Source organism: Selaginella moellendorffii, unplaced genomic scaffold, assembly GCF_000143415.4.
Source record: "Selaginella moellendorffii unplaced genomic scaffold, v1.0 SELMOscaffold_1, whole genome shotgun sequence".
Classification (NCBI taxonomy): Eukaryota; Viridiplantae; Streptophyta; class Lycopodiopsida; order Selaginellales; family Selaginellaceae; genus Selaginella; species Selaginella moellendorffii.
The window spans coordinates 5885268-5904873 of NW_003314262.1; the positions used below are offsets into that span (position 1 = coordinate 5885268).

The 19606-nt window shown below is 50.7% G+C and overlaps 9 protein-coding genes across 11 annotated transcripts; 6 read left to right on the forward strand and 3 right to left on the reverse strand.

Moving 5' to 3' along the window:
* The first annotated feature begins 17 nt into the window (after positions 1-17).
* On the forward strand, positions 18-640 carry LOC9646949. Its single transcript, XM_024687295.1, has 2 exons — positions 18-41; positions 95-640. Exons 1-2 carry the CDS (start codon positions 20-22, stop codon positions 613-615), a joined length of 543 nt encoding a protein of 180 aa, XP_024543063.1. The 5' UTR covers positions 18-19; the 3' UTR covers positions 616-640.
* Positions 591-2157, reverse strand: LOC9629129 (DCN1-like protein 1). Its single transcript, XM_024687277.1, has 9 exons — positions 2039-2157; positions 1864-1925; positions 1654-1793; positions 1429-1594; positions 1303-1367; positions 1169-1218; positions 1021-1122; positions 905-964; positions 591-852 (listed from the first exon to the last, which is right to left on the reverse strand). The coding sequence occupies exons 1-9, from the start codon at positions 2039-2041 to the stop codon at positions 757-759; spliced, it is 744 nt and encodes a 247-aa protein (XP_024543045.1). The 5' UTR covers positions 2042-2157; the 3' UTR covers positions 591-756.
* A 116-nt stretch (positions 2158-2273) lies between these two features.
* LOC9646950 (adenylate kinase, chloroplastic) lies at positions 2274-3669 on the forward strand. Its single transcript, XM_002961753.2, has 6 exons — positions 2274-2574; positions 2733-2861; positions 2940-3074; positions 3145-3291; positions 3351-3425; positions 3488-3669. The coding sequence occupies exons 1-6, from the start codon at positions 2320-2322 to the stop codon at positions 3590-3592; spliced, it is 846 nt and encodes a 281-aa protein (XP_002961799.2). The 5' UTR covers positions 2274-2319; the 3' UTR covers positions 3593-3669.
* A 24-nt stretch (positions 3670-3693) lies between these two features.
* LOC9629130 (conserved oligomeric Golgi complex subunit 4) lies at positions 3694-6093 on the forward strand. Its single transcript, XM_002961754.2, has 2 exons — positions 3694-5294; positions 5347-6093. Exons 1-2 carry the CDS (start codon positions 3720-3722, stop codon positions 5974-5976), a joined length of 2205 nt encoding a protein of 734 aa, XP_002961800.2. The 5' UTR covers positions 3694-3719; the 3' UTR covers positions 5977-6093.
* Positions 6094-6370: 277 nt separating this feature from the next.
* LOC9629131 lies at positions 6371-9273 on the reverse strand. Its single transcript, XM_024687205.1, has 2 exons — positions 7974-9273; positions 6371-7895 (listed from the first exon to the last, which is right to left on the reverse strand). Exons 1-2 carry the CDS (start codon positions 8588-8590, stop codon positions 7175-7177), a joined length of 1338 nt encoding a protein of 445 aa, XP_024542973.1. The 5' UTR covers positions 8591-9273; the 3' UTR covers positions 6371-7174.
* Positions 9274-9837: 564 nt separating this feature from the next.
* On the forward strand, positions 9838-10984 carry LOC112350655 (F-box only protein 6-like). Its single transcript, XM_024687232.1, has one exon. It carries the CDS (start codon positions 9839-9841, stop codon positions 10949-10951), a length of 1113 nt encoding a protein of 370 aa, XP_024543000.1. The 5' UTR covers position 9838; the 3' UTR covers positions 10952-10984.
* A 46-nt stretch (positions 10985-11030) lies between these two features.
* Positions 11031-16429, forward strand: LOC9646951 (eIF-2-alpha kinase GCN2). 3 transcript variants are annotated; one of them, XM_024687112.1, is made up of 31 exons: positions 11031-11259; positions 11310-11381; positions 11433-11480; positions 11540-11645; positions 11697-11804; positions 11865-12248; positions 12297-12377; positions 12419-12505; positions 12557-12670; positions 12725-12839; positions 12897-13008; positions 13055-13109; positions 13162-13316; positions 13371-13555; positions 13607-13761; positions 13806-14058; positions 14109-14373; positions 14424-14517; positions 14571-14651; positions 14699-14755; positions 14807-14938; positions 14988-15071; positions 15120-15228; positions 15271-15407; positions 15455-15556; positions 15603-15676; positions 15725-15833; positions 15881-16000; positions 16054-16177; positions 16230-16263; positions 16317-16429. In XM_024687112.1, exons 1-29 carry the CDS (start codon positions 11120-11122, stop codon positions 16171-16173), a joined length of 3654 nt encoding a protein of 1217 aa, XP_024542880.1. In that variant the 5' UTR covers positions 11031-11119; the 3' UTR covers positions 16174-16177; positions 16230-16263; positions 16317-16429. The 3 variants fall into 3 exon arrangements, with proteins under 3 accessions (XP_024542880.1, XP_024542885.1, XP_024542890.1); XM_024687117.1 differs by having other exon boundaries at positions 11865-12230; XM_024687122.1 differs by lacking the exons at positions 15725-15833; positions 15881-16000; positions 16054-16177; positions 16230-16263; positions 16317-16429 and having other exon boundaries at positions 15625-15669.
* LOC9629132 (aspartic proteinase CDR1) lies at positions 16294-17580 on the reverse strand. Its single transcript, XM_002962250.2, has one exon. It carries the CDS (start codon positions 17578-17580, stop codon positions 16294-16296), a length of 1287 nt encoding a protein of 428 aa, XP_002962296.2.
* LOC9646952 (peroxidase 29) lies at positions 17319-19396 on the forward strand. The gene is made up of 7 exons (XM_024687265.1): positions 17319-17435; positions 17497-17642; positions 17730-17786; positions 17876-17921; positions 17976-18470; positions 18530-18884; positions 18950-19396. Exons 5-7 carry the CDS (start codon positions 18222-18224, stop codon positions 19351-19353), a joined length of 1008 nt encoding a protein of 335 aa, XP_024543033.1. The 5' UTR covers positions 17319-17435; positions 17497-17642; positions 17730-17786; positions 17876-17921; positions 17976-18221; the 3' UTR covers positions 19354-19396.
* The last annotated feature ends 210 nt before the right edge of the window (positions 19397-19606 follow it).

Sequence of the window (19606 nt, forward strand, 5' to 3'; positions counted from 1 at the left end):
TAAAGCTATAAGGAGCGAAATGGAGATAAAGCAACTGGAAAGTAAGTTTGTTTACCTGATGAAGAAGTTCTTTTGAGAGAGACTTGTCACACAGGCATGAGAAAGATAAGAAACGATGCTCTCGAAGAAAGAGCCCGGTTGGAAGCTGTGGAAGCGATGGAGGAGGAGGAGAGAAGTACCAAGGACGCGCAAGTTGAGGCATGCTTTCAAAGTCGGGATTCTACCACCGTAGCCGAGGAGGTCGAAGAGGAGCTGGAGACTTCTGGCTCCGAGTGTTTCACTCTGGAGAGTGATACTGAGAACTACAACGACATCGAGCTTACAGAGCGCTCGGAGCGATCAGACGAGCAGAGGCTTGGCTCGGATACTCCTGTGACAAACGAGGACATGACAGAGACCAAGGAGGACGAACGAAAGGACAGTTCTGGGACGAAAGAGAACCTTAGTCCAGAGACAAAAGAGGACGAACAGAACATTTTCTCGAAGAAATCTCAGGACGAACGAGTGCTTAACTTGAAGACAAGGGAAGACGAACACACGGTTAGTGAGACCAAAGAAGAGGACGAACAGAAGCTTAGCTCGGCAGCCGATGCAAAGGACAATAGTGTCTGTTAAAATTGAACGGACAAATGTAGAATCAGCAAAATTTCAGCCTCCCTAGAAACCACTCACAGAAAACACATGGCCATGTGATGCGAAAGCTATGGTACAGGCGAGAGAGTTACTCACACGCTTATTGCTCTTGTGAATCTTCTTTCACTTTGGAAGGTCATGGAGGAACTCGACGAACTCGTCAATCAGGTATGGCCATGCTCCCTCGGAGTCGTAGTTGGAAAGCGATGAATCAATCGACTGCCAGGGAAGATATCACGCAAATTAGTTTCACAGACTACAAAACGCTTACTTTGGAGAACTCGAACAGCTGCGACCACGTATCTTTCGATATGGCCTTGTTGTGCTTAGCCTGCGATTCACATGTATAACTTAGTTTCTCAACCAAGGTTCGTATTGCATACGTACTTGTAAAAACTGGCACCAAGGCTCTACCAGCGGCCAAGGATGCTCGTTAAACAGTAGGCGCCACATACCCAACGCCGTATCTAATGCAAGCGATTTTTGACCCTGAAAGATCCAGCATAAGCCCACTTGGACAAAAAGAAACACAAACCTTTTCCTTGGCCCAGTTGAATGCAAAGTTATAAATCTCTCGAAACTTGTCTGCAACCATGTAGAAAGCGTTTGCAATGAGAAAGCTAAACGCATGGTGAGGGTTAGAAAATCATACTAAGTGAGAAGGCCTACGTTCTTCTTTAAGCTCTGCCCGAAGGGACGGAAGAAGTGACTTTAGCTTATCGATGGAGTCCACCCTGACCGAGACACCGACTTAGAGCGATCATGATCATCAAAGGATAGAAACCAAAAACTCACCCAAGAGATTGAAAGCCAGTGATGAACTCTTGCCTCGAAAACTCACACATTGTGGCCGCTCCCATATGCCACGAGATGACGAGCATCACAACATCTCCGGGGTCGACTTTGAGATCGTCACAGAAAGCCGAGATGCCATCGACCAAGATCATATCCGAGAAACGATCTGAAAGTTGGAAAACAATGGATCGTCAAAGAAAAGAAAAGTTTTCCATCACCCCATACCTTTGTAACGCATGTAAAGCTCCTCTAAGTGCCGAGGATCCGCCATTGGCTTGGACACTGGCTGGTTCGTATAAAAGTACTCGAAAGCCCCTTCCAAGTTCCAATCGCTCGCCTTCAGTGCTGTCAAGGAGGCCTTCTCACTGCCATGGAAGAACAACATCAAGAAGAAGATTCAAGCAAAACAAAAAAGAAAAGACAATCTCTACATACGTTGCTCCCGCGATTGACATGAACTGATGGACTTTGTCCCGCTGTGATCTCCCCAGCTTATGCTGAAAGAGCGCATCGATCAAGGAAAACGAAATTTGCGAAAGAAACCTAAATGGCGCTAGCATCGAATCGATGCGCCGCGCAAAGATTATGCTCGCAGTCGATAGAAACGTACCATCTTCGTGGTCCCGCTGCCCAGCGCTAGGTCCCCCTCTCTCTCCTATCTCTCTCGCATTCCCTCGTCGAAGGAGCTATATACGCGAGTGTTATTTTCCCCTTCCTTGTATAATCAGGTTTGAACCCTAGACCTAAAGATCTTTATAAAACGAATATGCTTTAAAAATTCTTTAAGAATATTCTTTGGATATAGGAAATCTTTCTCCGGTATCGAACCCCCGGCGCCTGGGGAATAAAGACTTTGGCTATGGTAGACTACCACAACGAACTGTCAAGGCGATGGCGATGGCGGCGTCTCCCGGAGCGTCGCATTTGCATGCCAGATCGGGATCCTCGAGGTCGCCAGCGAATCAGGCGCTCTCCGCCTCGTCGATCGCATTGCCGCAGCGGTGCATCGAGTGCCGGATTTCGTCGGCGTCGTCCCCCAGCCAGCGCCAGATCGTCCACGCCGTCGCCAGGGAGCCGCTCAAGGTGATGATCTCCGGCGCGCCGGCGTCGGGCAAGGGGACGCAGTGCGAGCTCATCACGGACAAGGTATGCCGATCGTCTTTGCCCCGATAGGATTTTGCGCATTGGGGCCTGGACGATCGATCTAGGGGTCTCCACGGCACGATATTTCGACCGGAAGTCGATCGATTGATCGCTTGATTTTCATTTGTGACTAACTCACAAGTTCTTTTGTGTGATCACAGTATGGTCTTGTACACATAGCAGCTGGAGATTTACTGCGAGCCGAGGTAGCCGCGGGCACTGAGAATGGAATCAAAGCTCAAGAGTATATGAACAAAGGCCAGCTCGTTCCAAACGAGATCGTAGTGTCAGTAAGAACACTTATTCTAGCCTCTTATAGTTCTAATCTAACACGAGTTATTCATCGTTTTGTGTTTGTTTTGTTCTAGATGGTGAAGCGAAGACTGGAAGAGCAGGACGCGCAGGAGAAAGGCTGGCTGCTGGATGGCTACCCGCGAAGCGTGTCGCAAGCCGAAGCGCTGGAAGCTCTAAACATCCGGCCTCACGTCTTCATCCTCTTGCAAGTAAGTGGTCGTTTAGTTTTTCTTTGTCTAGCCTGAAACGATCGAACTTCTCTTACCGATTTTTATCCAGGTTCCCGAGGACATTCTCGTGGAAAGAGTGGTCGGCAGGAGATTGGATCCCGTCACGGGAAAAATCTACCATCTTACGTATGCTCCTCCCGAGACTCCAGAGATCGAAGCTCGGCTAACTCAGCGAAGCGACGACACGGAAGAGAGGGTAACGTAGCATTAGAAACTTTCCCTGGCTTAGTTTTCTCTTCGATTTCCTTCCTCCAGGTGAAGCTCAGGCTTAAAACTCACCGGCAAAACGTCGAGGATGTGCTATCGATCTACTCAGACGTGATTGTTCCGGTAAGTTTTGGATCGATCACGAGCTCTTTATTTGCTGAGAATTCTCGATTTGTTTGACACAGGTGGATGGAAATCGGCCCAAAACCGAGGTTTTCTCGAGCATCGATTCGATTCTAAACGAGATGGTACAAAGCGAGCAATTAGGAGAGGCCATGAGCTCGAGCTAAAGAGCAAAATAAAATTTTTTGGCGAATATGCCCGTAGATTCTTTACAAAGAATATGCTTAAAATCCTGGGAGATGCTTATAGTGGATTCTTTAATGGCCAAATTCTAGGGTTTTTGCGCTTGTGGCGATGGCGATCCTCGAGTCCCCGCGCGTTGGCGCTGGAATGCTGGATCACATCCGATCCCTCACGGATGTCGGCACCATGAATCGAATGCTCCACGAGAGCATTGCGTACGAGCGCAGCATCGACGGTGAGCTGGAGAGCCTTCTCGCGCAGCGCCAGGAGGTGGAGAAGAAGCTGCTAGGGCTCCACCGGACGGGCGAGGTGCTGGAGATCGTCCGCGCCGACGCGGAGCAGATGCTCCGCAGCGTGGAATCGACGTGCGCGCTGGCCAATCTGGTGAGTGGTAAGGTGAGGGAGCTGGATCTGGCGCAATCGCGAGTCCAGGAGACCCTAGCCCGGATCGAGGCGATCGTGGATCGCGGCAGCTGCATTGACGGCGCCCAGAAGGCGCTGGCGAGCGAGGATTACGAGTCGGCGGCCAGGAACGTGGAGAGATTTCTCCAGCTCGAGGAGAGGATGGGGGGCCTGGTGGATCCCGCGAGTGACCAGCACGTCCAGCTGCTGGAATCCAAGAGGAAGCTGGAGGAGGTGATCAAGAAGAGATTCTACGCGGCAGTGGACGCGAGAGATCACGCCGGGGTGGTGAGATTTGCGTCGCTGTTTGCTCCTCTTGGGCTCCACGAGGAAGGGATCAAGGCCTACGTGAGCTACCTGAGGAGATCGGTGGATCATCGCGCTCGCGATGGCTTCGCGGCCGTGAAGGAGACTCCAGACCAGGCGGACTTTGTGGCGGCGCTCAACAACATCTTCAAGGACATCGCCGAGGCGATCGAGGAGAACGAGGAGCTCCTCAAGAGCTTGAATGGAGAGGATGGGCTCGTCTACGCGATCCGGGAGCTGCAAGAGGAGTGTGACTCGCGCGGCTCGGCCATCGTGAAGAAGTATATGGAGTTTCGCGGGCTGGCCAAGCTGGAGAAGGAGATCATCGCGCAGACAAACGCGGAGAAGGACATCGTCGCGCAGTCCAAGCTCTTGATGTCCGCCGGTGGCGCTGCCGAGGGGCCGGATCTCCGCAGCATCGAGATGTTCTTGGAGGAGATCCTGCTCTTGATCCAGACCAGCGAAGACTACACGCAGTATATGATCGGGAGAGTGAGGGAGGCTGGATCTTCCGGAGCTCAGCTCAGCCCGCGCTCCACCACATCTTTCAAAGTCGGGAGCTTCTACCGCGCGGTGCAAGAGCTGACGAGCCACTATCGCTTGCTGGAGGAGTACTTCATGGCAGAGAACGTCCGCAAGGCGATCAAGCTGGACGAGTTCCCGGCCAATTCCCTGACGACTTCGGTTGTGGACGACGTCTTCTACGTGCTCCAGAGCTGCACCAGACGCGCGGTCTCCACGTCCAACGTCCATCTCACGCTCTCGATCGTCACTTGCGCGGCCAACCTACTGGGAAACGAGTACAAGGACGCGCTCCAGAGGAAGATGCGCGAGCCAAACCTGGCGATGAAGCTCTTCGCCGGAGGAACAGGGGTGGTGAAAGTGGGAATGGAGGTGGCGGCGGCGCTAAACAACATGGACGTGAGTGCCGAGTACGTCCTCAAGCTAAAGGCCGAGATCGAGGAGCAGTGCAACGAGGTAAGCGGTGCTTCTCGTTTGCTTTCGTCTTTTCTCACGGCTTTAGCAACAGATCTTCCCCGGCCCCGCCGAGAGGGAGAAGCTCAAGTCCTCGCTACTGGAGCTGGGCGAGGCGAGTGTCTCGTTGCGGCAGATCACAAACTCGGGCCTCGAGCAGCTCGCCAACTGCATCGCCCCTCGGCTGCGCTCCACGCTAGACGCGGTGGGGACTGTTTCTTACGAGCTCACCGAAGCACAGTACGCGGAGAACGAGGTGAACGATCCGTGGGTCCAGAAGCTGCTGCACGGAGTGGAGGCCAACGTGAGCTGGTTGCAGCCGCTGCTCACGGCCGGGAACTACGACACGCTCGTCCACCTCGTCATCGACTTCATCGTGAAGCGGCTGGAGGTTGTCATGGGCCAGAAGCACTTCAACCAGCTGGGGGGACTGCAGCTGGACAGGGACGCGCGAGCGCTGGTGGGGCACTTCTCGGGGATGACGCAGAGGACGGTGCGGGACAAGTTCGCGCGGCTCTCGCAGATGGCCACCATCCTCAACTTGGAGAAGGTGTCGGAGATCCTCGACTACTGGGGGGAGAACTCGGGGCCCATGACGTGGAGGCTCACACCCAACGAGGTCCGTCGCGTTCTGGGGCTCCGGCTGGATTTCAAGCCCGACGCCATCGCCGCGCTCAAGCTGTGAGCCATAGCGACGTCCGAGTCTCGATCGATCGATGGGAACTTTTGTCCGTCGGGTTTAGAGGAGAGAGAAGCTCAGCTCCCCCCGGAAAGCTCCAAGACTCTTTCCAGGAGGACGACGTTCCAGCGCTCGCCATCGCCATTGCTCCAGCGGTTTCTCTTGCGGCTTTAATTTTCTCGTTGGAAAGGTATGTTTGCGAGCTGAGCGTTTGGATCCATCGCCACTTTTTCTTCTCTCTTTTCTTTATCTTTCTTTGCAGGAAGATGGCTTGAATGAATTCGTAGCTGGCAAGCACATGTAACTGGCGGCTGGTGGCCAAGGATGGAGCTTTCATTCACACTGGAGATTCCACTGTGTTGGTAGAATATTCTCCCTTTATAAAAAAAATTCTACTCTGTTGGTAGAATATTCCTCCATTTTTAAAAAAGAGAACTATACACGCTTGGAAACCAACGAACTCCCTGGCGCGAGAAACAATCCATCCATCCGTCCATGCGTTTTTTTGTTTGGATCTCTCTCACGCTTTGTACTTACAAAACAATATCATTCACCTATCATTCATCTCGTTCCATTGTCTCGAGATTGATCGATTCGCTTCCACTCAATTCTTTCTCTCTTTTTTTTTTTGGTTTCTTCGCACTCGTTCTATCTGGTGCTGGCTGCCTGGCTTGATTTTTTCCCTGATCCAGTCCTGTCCAATCCAGGGGAAACCATTCTTTTTCTCGCAATCACGATTCCAGAATCGAGTTGTTCCTGGATTTTTTTTCTTGCCTTTCCCCTGTTCCTTGCTTTGCGCCCCGCCGCCTGTGAAGGATCATAGCAGCAATGCTTTCCTCTCCAGTGGAGCGAAAGCACCACCTCCCTTTTCACGCAAAATTCTTCGCCTTTGCTGCTGCTGCTGCTGCTGCGATGGATGATAACTTTGTGCCGGTGTGTCCCTGCTGTTGAGCACTGGCGAGCATTAACAAAGCCCCCGGAAAAAAGAAGACCCCGCTGTAGCACGATCCTGATCCCTGACGATGTAGAGATATATATCCCCATCCACTGCCGCTTACCACCACCACCACCACACCTTTCTCGCTAGCTACAGCCGATCGTGTCCAAAAAATTTATGTACCGAAGGCCTGATTGCCAGACGCCAGCGCAATCTCACCACCACCTGGAGATAGATCCCCACTGTTCTTCCCATCTTTTCCTCCTTTCACGACAGCTCCTTCCTCAGCTTTCGCGAGAAAGGCTGGCAGGCGTCGATGCTCAAGTCCACCGCGGCTGCCAGAGCCATGAACACCGCTGCGTCCTCGGCGCAGGTGATGTGCCGCATCGCCAGCTGAACCAGCGGCCTGCCGGAGGAGCTCTGCCGCTCACCCCGCGTCGTGCAGCTCATCACGAATCCCCCCGACGCCGGCAGCCCGACGTTGATGAAGTTGCAGTCTCCACTGCTGCGGGGGCTCTGCACGGGAGTTCTCGCCGGCGACGGCGTTGCCGGACGAAACCTCGCCGTGTCGATCGAGAACTCACCCCCGGAGTGTGAGCTGATGACCGTCTCCGAGACCAAAGCGCCCCCAACGTTTGCCGTGCCGCCGCCACCATTCTCCGCAACTAGCTGGAAACGAAGCCCGAGGCCACCTTTGCTGCCTCTTTCTTTCCACGCCTCGAGCCTCCCCCACGGCTCCCAGCTGTCTCCACTTGTGGAATCCGGGCGGAGGATGAGCCAGGCCCCGGGATTGGAGCGGCTGACGCGGTCACTCCCCGCCGACGGCACGAAAGGTGTCACCATTGACGCAGCAGCCACGGGGGAGCCGGATAGATCATGGATCATGATCAGCCACCCTTTGCGTTCCTTCCTCTCCTTGTGATCATGGCCTCCCAATGGACCCGACCACTTCCCCGCACCGCTACGAGGAGTCTCACACAGTCCCAGCCTGAGAGAAAAAAAAAAACAAACCATCCAAAGAGTTAGACCACCAAACTCTCTCCAGGAAAAACTCTGACAAGCTCACCTTGATCGGCTCAGTCTATCCCTGCTGAATTTGCAGCTGAAGAGCGGTTGCGTGATCTTGCCTTGAATCTGCACGATCTGGGGGCTGGCCACCGTCTCCCCATCAAACTGGAAAATGTAGCGAGGATCCGCCTCCACTTTGATGACGAGATGGAGCTCGGCTCCTGGCTTGCCATCGGTGGAATTCCCCTTGCCAATGCCCGTCCAGCCGCTGTGGAGCTGGATGGGCTTTCCTTCCATCCACTGCGAGCTCACCGGCAGCGAGAATGTCCCCATGAGCTTCCCTTCTTTCACTCCACACCGAGTTCCCTGCCGTCCAGTGTAGACCAGAACTTCCAGGCATGGAAACGAGCTCTTGAAGCACGAAGTTGGCGAGAGGAGCTTGTCGAGGGCCGACTCGTCGAGGTAGAAGTTGGCGGCGATGCCACGATCCGGGGGTGGCGATGTGGGCGAGACGAGCGGCACTGGCGTGGTCTGGACTGGGTAGCCTGGAAGACGGACCTCGCAGAAGAATGGCGATGTCGAGGAGTGGACTCCTGTTCTAGCGGGCTTGGAGGCGAGCGGCACCCGGACGCCCAGAGCACTCACTGAGAGCTTGACGAATGCGCGAGGATCCATGTCGATTGCTGGCGAGTGATCCTTTTGCCCATGCTCAGAAGATCGCTGCTATGTAGTCATTGAGTGCCATGATCTTTGCCCCTGTGGCTGGATGGATAGTGTGATCGCGGCCCGCCTCTCTTCCAGCCTTGGAAGGCACTGTAAAGGAATGCTTGCTTGCCTGGATAAATGCTGTGCTTTGCTCGTAACGTAAGCGAGGGAGAGAGAGAGGAAGAGGGGGAGATAGAAAAATCGGCAAGAGAATCGAAAGGGGAGAACCTTCCAAAAGCAAAATCCCTCGCAAAGATCCCCGAATTCTTTTCTTTTCACTCTGCTATCCAGCAAGAACCCCAGGAATCGCGAATCGACGAAACGCACGAGAAAAGAGGAGAGGAGGGGGGGGGAGGAAACCTGGAGCGCCGCTGCGCGATCTTCACTCGAAATGCGCGTCGACGACCACCGATCCAGCCGCGAACAAAAGAAATCCCCTGAGAATCCACTGGAGCGCGGTAGAATATCGAGGATGGAGAGCAAGATTTCCGGCAGGGATTCGTGCGCGCCGGCCTAGGGCTCCTCGCTCGCTCTGGATGGATCGATCTCTCTAATAGGAGAGAGAGGGATTGAAAGAAGAGAGAAGAGAGAGAGGATCTTCCAGCCCAGTACACTACACACACAGCCAAGCCTGGCCTGTATTCCAGTAGGGTTTTTCGCGTTTTCTTGCCAATGCCATGCCAACTCACACACCCTCTTTCACAGCCAGGCAATTAACAGCCTGGCGGGCAAATGGAGGGACCGGCAGTCCGCGACGGCAATATCCAGCAGCTAACAGCGACAAAAAAGCCCAGCTGACGTGGACTAGCCAGTTGTCTAAACCCTAACTCTTAGGGTTTTAGCCCTGTTTTAGGGTTTTGCCCACTTTTAGGGCTCTTGGAACTTTTCCCACAACGTGGACATTGCTTCTAACCGACACTAGGTAGGGGATCCCCGCAAGCAAGCATTGCGTGAACACCTGGCCGGTCCAATAGTGTTCTCGCTTGTATTGTCCGAGCGGGGCATCGATCGATCCATCCTTGTTCGCGTTGTTTGCTTTGGCCGCTCCAACAGTGATCGATCGGCCGTTTCCACGCGCTGCGAATTGGAGCCCTCCTCTGGATCGCGCGATCTTTGGCTTCCTTCATGGCGATTGGAGCTACTCTGGAACAATTAAAACCACGCGTGAGCGTCCGAGGAGAAGAACAAGAGGAGGAAGACAGATTTATGGAGAGTACCATGGTGATCTGGGAGGAGCTCCCGCGGGATCTCGTGAGTAGCGTCGTTTCGTGGCTGCCAATCACCGACATTCTTCGATCGCGCACCATCTCCAAGCAGTTCCATGCGTGGATCAGCAGCATCAGCTTCCTGGACGAGATCGCAAGAGTCCCAACGCGAAGTTCCTGGCTGGTTCTCTTCCCCAGCTCCACACCATCCATCGCCAGTGCCTACGATCCATCGCTGGACTCCTGGCTCTCGCTTCCGGTCCCGCTGCAAATCCAGCCACTGGCTTCTTCCAGAGGATTGATCTGTGGAGCTCCAAAACCCCATCTTGGGAGCGGCAGTAGCAGGAGCAGCAAAGAACTCCATGTTTGCAATCTCGTGACGAGATCATGGGTGAGAGTTCCTCAGCCTCGGGAGATGTCGCGATTCTTCTTCCTCGTCGTCGGGATGGTTTCCACCGGCAGGAGCGGATTCACGATCGTCGTCGCCGGATCCGACCTCGTCTCCCACCATGCCTCCGCCAACTTCAAGCTCTCCGCCTGGGTGTTTGAGTCGCGCAGCTGGAAGTGGACGAAAGGTGGCACTGTTTTGATCGACGCGGCCATCTCGACGAGCAAGGCGATGAGCGGCAGCACGCTGTTCGTCGTGTCTGGAAACCGCGAGCTCGCAGCATACGATCTTGGTCGAGGAAGCTGGCGGCGTGTGGATCTTCCAGCAAAGGAGCTCACGTCAGTGAAGCTGGTTGATCGTCTGGGAAGGCTGGTGCTCGTTGCTCGCACTAACCAGGACGAGATCTCCATCTGGGAACTCCACCAAGAACAGCACAGAAGCCGAGAGAAATCTCTTCCAAGCGATGATCCAAGCTTCTGGATAGAACTGGACAGAATGCCTCGGTGCTTGAGCGACGAGCTTCTCCTCAAATCACCGTCGCGAAGATTTGCGTGCGTTGGAAGCGGCGATGTGGCTTACTTCTCCGGCACCAAGTGCGCATCGATCCTCGCCTACACATTCTCGACCAGGAGCTGGCGATGGACGAGCTGCTGCTCCAGCAATCCCCATTACGACATGCTCCGGGGCATCTGCCTCGAGCCCCGGCTGGAAATCAGCCCCGGATCATCCAAGAAGTAGTGAGAAAACCCTGTAAGATTGTTCTTCCACTCCAAGAACATACCATTGGATTGCAGATCGCTCTCGCCTCGTTCGCTTGTATGCTTGCGCTAGACCTAGAAATATTGCTAGAAATGTGAGCTTGGAGTTAAACCTAGAAGGGGGCTTCTCTTTCTCTTCGATGGAGTGATGGGAAAGAACAAGCGCGGCGCCCCCGCCAAGAGCAAGGGCAAGGGCAAGGGCAAGGGCAAGAGCAAGGCGCGGCAATCCATTACCAGCAATGCCAGCGACGACGGCGATGCGCTGCTCGACGAGGAGATCACCGCTTTGTAAGTTTCACGCGAATTGTAGCTCAGCCGACTGAATTCTCCTCGATCAGATCGGCGATATTTCAGAACGATTTCAGCGTTGTCGCGGATCATCTGATCAAGGAGCTCACAATAAATCTTCGGTAAGCTTTTTCTTCGTGAGAATTTCTTTTTCTCGAGCAATTATCTTCCAGGCCACATTCTGAGAATGAAAACGATTTTTCTGCTCATCTCTTCGTAAGGTGGGGTTGAAAATTTGTCTAGCAGAAAATTCTTCGCTCACTTGGTGCTTGATTGCTAGGTGTTTTCCTGGCTATCCCTGGAAGCCCCCGAAGTTACAAATCGCAGCGAGTGATAAATCGTTGGAAACTGAGTGCCATATTCTACACGGAATGCTGGTGGAACAGGTTCGCAAACTGTAGTCTAACTCATTGTCGATCTAGCATTTTCCTTCTTAGGCTGCTTTGTGTGCTCGAGAAGGAAGAGTTATGATCTTCAATCTTGTTGAAGCTGCCCAGGAGTATTTCTCGGAATGTCTCGCCAACTTAGCTCAAGAGCAAAAAAAGGTAAATTCTCTGAGAATCTTGGTTCTGACATGGCCATATCGTTTCATTTTCTGTGTCTAGGAGTTGGACGAAAGCATCGCACAAATGTCCGAGCCTCCCATTGTCAAGGAATCAGAGCCAGTGAACTCTGATTTCGTCTACTGTGACTTATGGGAAAATAGTGGCACCTGGGAAGGCCCGGACAGTCTTCCCACTGGACAGACTCCATTAGAAAAGGAGATTCCTTCGTCAAGTATTCCAAGCAGACCTGGTTTTCGGAGACCACCAGCTTTAGTTTTACCAGAGCTAAAGCCGCGGGATTCAAAGCAACATATTAAAGGTTTAGATGCTGATAATGAACCCCGCGAAGCATCGGCAGAAGACGAGCAGTTATCTAAAGACGCGGCTGTGAGCGAATTTCTGCTTAAAGCATTCTCTGGCTACAAGGTGGCGCGAACTACGAGGGTATGATTTCTAGTTTTAGTCTTTGCTAATTAGTGGCGCTTTTTGTAGCAACCGGCTATGACTTCTGAGGCACTGGGAACCGGAGGCGACGACGACGCCATATTTGCCATTCAAAAGGACTTGATTCTGGTTTGTACATTTTATAATTTTCTTGGCTGATATCGTTGCAGGTATATCTACTTCGTTTGGCCTGTGGCAAGAAAGGTCCTCTACCGAATTCATTGTCCGAATTGACTTCTCAATTGTCACAACTCGGTGTACGTGATGTTTTTCGAGAGAATTTGCTGTATAAGTTTCTTTTTATGCAGATCATGCCATCGTGGGCCGAGGACTTGGTTTCTCGTCAACCTCAAATGTTTCAGGCAACATTCAAACGTATTTTTAAGCAGACCGTCGACAAGGATAATGTTTCGGAGTTTAAAGTAAGCATTGACATGATCATTGTTTGTGTTTTCTATTTCTAACGATGAACTTAGAGAAATTTGGAAAGGTTTTGGAATGCAAGTCCCGATTTGTTAGGAGAAAATGATGGCAATCTTGCAGCAATGAATTCGAGATACTTGTCTGACTTTGAAGAGCTTTGTTTGCTGGGTAAGGAAGAGCGTGATGGAATTTTCTTTACAAAAAAATCTCACGTGTTTTACACAGGGAAAGGTGGATTTGGCCATGTAGTTTTGTGCAAAAATAAACTCGACGGGCGACGATATGCCATGAAGAAGGTCAAGCTTAAAGATGAAAACCCTTCCGACAAGATCTTGAGGTAAGTTATTGCCAGACTACAACGATCCTGAGACAAAATGTGACAGGGAGGTTGCTACTCTTTCACGTTTGCAACATCAACATGTTGTTCGCTATTATCAGGTTTGAGTTTCCTGTTCGTTTCTATGCCTGTGCTCAATTAATATTCATATAGGCGTGGTTCGAGACAGCAGCAGGGGGTTCTTCTGGCACTCCCTATGGAGAAGAATCTGAAATTTCGTCAAGCTGGGTCGATACGCCGGGCTCCTCAAGCAACGATGTCAACACGGTTTCAACATTTTTGTACATTCAAATGGAATACTGCCCAAGGTTGGTGTTAGTGCATTCTTTTTAGACCGTGTGACCATGTGGTTTCGATTTCAGGACGTTGAGAGAAGTGTTTGACACACGATCAGTTCTAGACAAGGAGTTGACTTGGGGAATTTTTCGTCAAATTGTCGAAGGCCTTTCACATATACATGGGCAAGGAATCATACATCGAGATCTTACGCCAAGTAATATATTTTTTGATACTCGAAATGATGTCAAGATTGGTGACTTCGGCCTTGGTAAGTTTCGCATATTACGTATCAAATCGTTTATGACAGGTGTGTGTGCAGCTAAATTTGCGGATCTGCAAAATCCTGATCAAGATCACCGTGTTCCTGTAAAATTTGAAGCAAACGTAAAGTCACTCGAAGGGACTGGCCAAGTCGGTACCTACTTTTATAGAGCTCCAGAAATTGAACAAGCTTGGCCACACATTGATGAAAAGGTTGGTTTTCTAAGTTAAGAAACTTTACTGATCTTTCCTTTCAGGTTGATATGTACAGTCTGGGTGTCATTCTGTTTGAGCTGTGGCATCCATTCAGCACAGGCATGGAGCGTTATGTCACTTTGAACGAGCTGAAACAGCAAAATATTTTACCTTCAAACTGGGCGGCTAAGTTTCCGCACCAAGCAGCGTTGGTACATTTGCTAGTATCGCCTCATCCTCAAGACCGTCCTTCTGCACGGGAAGTTCTGCAATCCGAGCTCTTGCCTCCTAGGATGGAAGATGAAGCATTGAAAGGTATTGCGACTTTTGGTTTCTACCTTACTTTTCTGGCTTTTCTCGTACAGATATTCTGCGAACCATCCACAGTACCGATAATACTTTTGTTTTTGATCAAGTTATTGCTGCTTTGTTCGACGAGGAAAAACTAGCTTCGAAGACTGATAACGAAGCAAACCTTTCGATTGGTGACTTGGATCACCTTACGCCTAAATGGCTGACAGCACAAGAGCTGGTTATTGGCCTTACTAAAGACGTTCTTACGAGGCACGGGGCCCGCAAATTTCGAAGCCCAAGCATGACCGTAGCTTCTGATGTCAAGACATCAAACAGGTTGGCTTTTTTTTGTTGATCGGTTTAGAGGCTTACTTGTGCGCTTCTAGATCTGCCGTCAAAGTTATTAACTCTTCAGGAACGATGTTTGAATTACGTTATGACACCCGTCTTTTATTTGCGCGTTGGGTTGTCCTAAATCAGGTGATGTGTGTGTGTCTGTTTCTTTCTTCTCAGACGTGCATAATGTTTTCCAGAGCACGTCATGGAAGCGCTACGAGATTTCTCATACTTACAGGAAAGGCGTGGGATATCGTGCGCCAAAGGAGTATCTTCAAGTAAGGAATGTTTTGGTTTACAAAAACACAAAAAGGATTGCTTGCAGGGAGACTTTGACATAATCGGCGGTTATCGTGCATTAGCCGAAGCCGAGGTCATCAAGGTAATTGACGGAGTCCTGCATGGCTGTTCTTTCTTACAATCCAAGCTACAGGCAGCTGCCGATATCATTTCCAGGGTGTCCTCTACTGAAACATGCGAGCTACGTCTTAATCACCTTGAAATTCTAGATACCATATGGAGCTGGAGTGGCGTAACCAGACAGCAAAGGAAGAATGTGGCTCAGGTATGCTCTTGGATTTTACTTTTGAGATATTTTCTGTGCTTTATTTCAGATACTTGGAACTATGACCTTCCTCCGTCCTCAATCAGCAGACCGGAAGGCCAGATGGGTTTTTGTTCGTCGGCAGCTTATCCAGGCATGCTAATACGTGCTTAAGCTTTGTGAGGCTCAGTTTTTGCTGCAGGGTTTACATTTATCCGAAGCCGTGGTAGACAGGCTTCAAACAGCTGAACGTCGCTTCACAGGAAACGCGGATGAAGTTCTTGCTCGACTAAGAGGAGCTTTATCTAATAGTAAGATACTACTCGTGTTTAACAAGCATAACCTTTGATCAGGTCCATCGAGCATCGAAGCGATTGAAGAGCTCTCAAGACTACTAAGCTATTTGAGAAATTGGCGTGTAGAAATGTTACTTACGGTCGACGTTTTCATCGTTCCGAGTGATTACTACTTTAATGCCGCGTATTTTCAGGTGATGAATATGATTTTTGACTCAGCTAACAGTGCATGATATGTCAGATATATTTTCCTAGAACAAGCTACCCCGGGGCTCAGGGTATGCTTCTTGCCGTGGGAGGCCGCTATGATGTACTTCTTGAACACCTCGCTAAGGATTATGGAGTAAGAACTACAACTGTCCTTGCTTTCAATAACTTCACTTGATCAGGTACACACTCCACCGGGGGCAGTGGGACTGACTATTGCTTTGCAAAAGCTGATCCATATTGCTATGAAAGATAGGTACTACGGAAGCTTGTTTATCAATGCAGAATTGAGCTTGTCATGCAGTAAAAATGAAACGGAACCTGCTGAAGTTCTCGTATGTTGCCGAGGAGGGGGTGGTCTCCTGAAAGAGAGAATGGAATTAGCAGACGAATTATGGTCCGCAAATGTCAAGGTGAGCAGATTTATTGTGGTCATTCTCAACAAGCATCTACGTAGCAGGCGGACTTTGTATGTGCGATTGCTCCGAGCCTGACTGAGCAGTACGAATATGCGCATGACAATGGAATCAAGGTGCTTGTAATCATCACGGAGTCCGGCTTATCCCAGGGGGTGGTCAAGGTAGTTTGCCTCCTCCTGTTTCCAAAGCTAAATCTTTTCGGTGTTGCATGCAGGTTCGCCATTTAGACTTCAAGTTTGAGGTAGACGTTCGCAGGGATGACTTGGCTAAAAGCTTGGCGGATTTGATTTCTGGTCCCCTAGCCGTGAAAATGCTACGACAGTCTCTGATCTAATCTGGTAACTTGATCTCATGAATTTTTTTTAAATATGATCTAATAGTTATGCTTAGATTCTTGTGAGCTTCTCAAAGTACACCCTTATGTGTAAGTTATTCCTTTTATGCGTTACTCCTCTCACAGCTCCGAGCATGATGCAGGTGCGAAAGTGACGGTGGATTTCTCATTGTCGAACATGATATGGTAGCCTTGCTGCATCACATTGCCGATGATATTAATCCCGATGCTTGCGCTGGACATGATAGCGAGACAAGCGACTGATTCGTTCCACGCTTCGGCATCGGCTCGACTTGGGACGACGATGTAGTTATCTTGGTGAAGGTTCATCCAAGCGTCCGGGAAATGTAGAGCAAGGGAGGGAAAGGTGTAGTCTCTCTGGAGGGAAATGTTATAGCACAGGTCTAGGCCTACCGAGGTGCCGTTAACCAGGGGAAGATTAATCCGGCGGCTGAAAACACTTATCACTTGGATGTACACGCCAAGAGGAAGAAACGTTAGTGTAGTGCCAGAGTCGAAGATGGTGCCAACCGAGCTATCGAGGTCGCTGTGAGGCATGGAAATGGTATAGCCGTCAGCCGAGACACTAGTGAGGTTCACGAAGTAGAACGTTTCGTCGCCATCGTGGGTGAGAAGAGGTGTGGACTGGGCATTTGAAGCATGGACCGGAGCAGCACTGCCGTAGAAGAAGGGGCTGGGATGGTCAAGTGGCGAAAGACAGTAGGAGAACTTGTTCCCGATGGAGTCACTCAGCTGTGTGATCAACGAGACTTGGCCTCGACCGAAGCCAGCAACGCCGTCTAGGTTCGGGAAGCCGCTTGAAGATAAGCTACAGCCGACGAGGATATCGGAAAACTTCGAACTAGTCGTGTTGGACGTCCTGAGGGAGACGGTCTCCGTGACAACCAGGCCAGATGTTGCTCCTCCTCCTCCGTATTGGTACTGGTACTCGCAAGAGTAGAGGCAGTAGTCGTTGAAGTGTGAGCAGGCATCGGAGCAGCTCACAGTATGGAAAGTTGACGACTGTGTATAGTTGAAGCGGTTGGCGGCGCTTGGTAAGCATTGCACCCAGACGAGGTCACTCCCGGTATCAAACAGGACGTCCATGCGTTGAGGAGGAGTTCCGAGCAGAAGAGGCATTGTGTAAGCACTGCCCACGTCGGTCATGGGGATCCCGGGAATAGCTTCCCCTTTGCCTTCTCCGGCCTTGGACGCTAGATATCTGGCTCGTAGGAAGCTGTTCTGGAACCTCTTGGAGATCGGTAAGTTGGAATCGCGTCTTCTGAGCTCTGTTCTGAATCCATCCTGTTGTGTGGCTCGCAGGAGCGGATGGACGTGAGCAGGAGCAAGTGGAAGCGTGAAAAGAGCCAGCGCGAAGAGCAGCAGGAGAAAGGAGGAGATCGCCATTGCCAAGGCTGTTTTTCGATCGAGCACCCGAGCCGCCGAAGACAGAACTTATGTGAGGCGATGTAAGTATATTTTGCGTGAGCTTGGATTTGTCGTGCGAGCACACCAAGCATGCGGAGCTTATAAAGATTGTGTGTTTCGATTTCCAGGCCAGCACCAAAGGCAGATGGTAGACGGTCTCATCAAAACCGAAGCTTACATTTTGCGTAAGAATCACTTAAGCATTTTGACTTTGCTATACAGCGCTTGTTTTCCCGACTAAAAAGAATTTTCTCCCCTCATCTCTTTTGTGCAGCCGCCAAATGGTTGACTGATCAGATCGAGCTTATTCTTATTTGCAGGTATGTTAAAGGAAAAAAGTGACTCTTTCTAATAAATGTTAATGTCTTCTACAGCTCCAGGTGAAAGACTACCAATCTAACAATTGTTGAAACATTGGATGTTCTTTATTTCCTTCTCGTTTATGAAATCTAATGGTTCTGAATATTCTATGCGCTATGTTGGTGGGAAGTTCACGAGTTTGCCACCACTTTTCAGAGCTCTTGTCCAGAAAGTCGGCGAGCCCCAGCACCAATCTCTCGGTCTGTATATATATTATTCGTTCGGTATAATGTTCTGAAAGCTATGTTGAGGAGAACGCCATGACACGGCAAACGCTAGTTCTTCTCGTCTGCTCGGTGTTTTTACTCGGCCTGTCCAACTCGGAGTACTACTCAGTCGACACTTTCGGTGGTAACGGGTTTTCAAAAGGACTGAGGTTTGGATTCTATGCAGCTACTTGTCCAAAAGTGGAAACCATTGTCCGGGAGTCTTTCACTAGCAATATCTTTCGAGACCCGACTGCTGCCGGTGCTCTCATTCGTTTGGCGTTCCACGATTGCCAAGTCGGGGTACGTAGATGTTTTCCTCCAATCTTAACAGTTTTGGCCAACTTTCTGTGCTTCTCCAGGGCTGTGACGCGTCCATCCTGCTCAGCTCCTCCGACTCGATCACCAGCGAGCTCGTCTCCGATAGAAACTTTGGAATCCGTCGACTGGATTTCATTGACAGCATCAAGAGCTCGCTCGAAGCGTCGTGCCCGGGTGTGGTTTCCTGTGCGGACATCATAGCCTTGGCTGCAAGAGACTCCATCAGGATCTCGGGGGGACCAAACATTCCCATACTCCTGGGACGAAGGGACTCCACAAGCGCCAGTAACTTAGCGGCCGATCGATCCATTCCACTCCCAACTATCAGCGTCGACGACACCATCAGCCTGTTCCAGTCCAAAGGCATGACGCTCCAAGAAACAGTGGCCATTCTAGGTACTCCTACTTCCAAATTCCCACTGCTGCTCCAGCTCTTTTCTTCGCTCTTTTCTTGTTTGTAGGTGCTCACACTGTTGGTGTTGGCCACTGCGTAAGCGTCCTGGATCGACTGTATCCAACGCAAGACCCCAACTTGCTCCCTCCTCGCTCAGCGCAGCTCCGAGCTCAGTGTCCTCCCACGCCGCCACAGCTCCTCAACAACAACACCTTCTTCGCCAATGACTTCACCAACGTGTTCTTCGACAACCAGTACTTCCGAGACATTCTCAATGGGCAGGGGCTGTTTGGAATCGACTCAAAGATCGCGCTTGACAAGAGAACCTCCCGGATTGTCTCCATGTTTGCGACGAACCAGGCGTACTTCTTTGCGGTCTTCTCCTCGGCGTTTAATAAGATGCTGGCGTCCAACGTTCTCACGGGTAGCAGTGGAGAGATTAGAAGAGATTGCAAGGTTGTCAACTCGTAAGTAGATCATCGAAGTTTAAAGTTCTTTGCTATGGTTGCTATGATATAAAGAAAACCAATTGATTTGAGAAAGGAAGTTTTGACATTGTGATATGAGCTTTGACTTTTTTTTTCAGAGAATGATGGAATGAAAGTGAAGTCGTGGATTGAGAGTTCGATTTTCTCTCTATAAAGAACACGCTAATCTTCGTCACCACCGAAATAAAACCATCAAGAGAACTATATGGGAGCTTTTGGCTTTGTGTTCGTTGAGT

Bases quoted from the DNA above. Each gene is read 5' to 3' on its own strand.
- LOC9646951 (XM_024687112.1), top strand. From the start codon at position 11,120: ATGGGAAAGAACAAGCGCGGCGCCCCCGCCAAGAGCAAGGGCAAGGGC. The intron at 12,506-12,556 runs GTACGTGATGTT...CTTTTTATGCAG, and splicing joins CTCAATTGTCACAACTCGGT to ATCATGCCATCGTGGGCCGA. The intron at 14,518-14,570 runs GTGATGTGTGTG...AATGTTTTCCAG, and splicing joins GTTGGGTTGTCCTAAATCAG to AGCACGTCATGGAAGCGCTA.
- LOC9646949 (XM_024687295.1), top strand. From the start codon at position 20: ATGGAGATAAAGCAACTGGAAA. The intron at 42-94 runs GTAAGTTTGTTT...CTTGTCACACAG, and splicing joins GGAGATAAAGCAACTGGAAA to GCATGAGAAAGATAAGAAAC.
- LOC9629131 (XM_024687205.1), bottom strand. From the start codon at position 8,590: ATGGATCCTCGCGCATTCGTCAAGCTCTCAGTGAGTGCTCTGGGCGTC. The intron at 7,896-7,973 runs GTGAGCTTGTCA...TTTTTCTCTCAG, and splicing joins GATAGACTGAGCCGATCAAG to GCTGGGACTGTGTGAGACTC.
- LOC9629130 (XM_002961754.2), top strand. From the start codon at position 3,720: ATGGCGATCCTCGAGTCCCCGCGCGTTGGCGCTGGAATGCTGGATCAC. The intron at 5,295-5,346 runs GTAAGCGGTGCT...CTTTAGCAACAG, and splicing joins TCGAGGAGCAGTGCAACGAG to ATCTTCCCCGGCCCCGCCGA.
- LOC9629129 (XM_024687277.1), bottom strand. The intron at 1,219-1,302 runs GTAGGCCTTCTC...ACATGGTTGCAG, and splicing joins GGCAGAGCTTAAAGAAGAAC to ACAAGTTTCGAGAGATTTAT. The intron at 1,123-1,168 runs GTTTGTGTTTCT...TGGATCTTTCAG, and splicing joins TCAACTGGGCCAAGGAAAAG to GGTCAAAAATCGCTTGCATT.
- LOC9646952 (XM_024687265.1), top strand. From the start codon at position 18,222: ATGACACGGCAAACGCTAGTTCTTCTCGTCTGCTCGGTGTTTTTACTC. The intron at 18,471-18,529 runs GTACGTAGATGT...GTGCTTCTCCAG, and splicing joins TCCACGATTGCCAAGTCGGG to GGCTGTGACGCGTCCATCCT. The intron at 18,885-18,949 runs GTACTCCTACTT...TCTTGTTTGTAG, and splicing joins AGAAACAGTGGCCATTCTAG to GTGCTCACACTGTTGGTGTT.
- LOC112350655 (XM_024687232.1), top strand. From the start codon at position 9,839: ATGGTGATCTGGGAGGAGCTCCCGCGGGATCTCGTGAGTAGCGTCGTT.
- LOC9646950 (XM_002961753.2), top strand. From the start codon at position 2,320: ATGGCGATGGCGGCGTCTCCCGGAGCGTCGCATTTGCATGCCAGATCG. The intron at 2,575-2,732 runs GTATGCCGATCG...GTGTGATCACAG, and splicing joins GCGAGCTCATCACGGACAAG to TATGGTCTTGTACACATAGC. The intron at 2,862-2,939 runs GTAAGAACACTT...GTTTTGTTCTAG, and splicing joins CAAACGAGATCGTAGTGTCA to ATGGTGAAGCGAAGACTGGA.
- LOC9629132 (XM_002962250.2), bottom strand. From the start codon at position 17,580: ATGGCGATCTCCTCCTTTCTCCTGCTGCTCTTCGCGCTGGCTCTTTTC.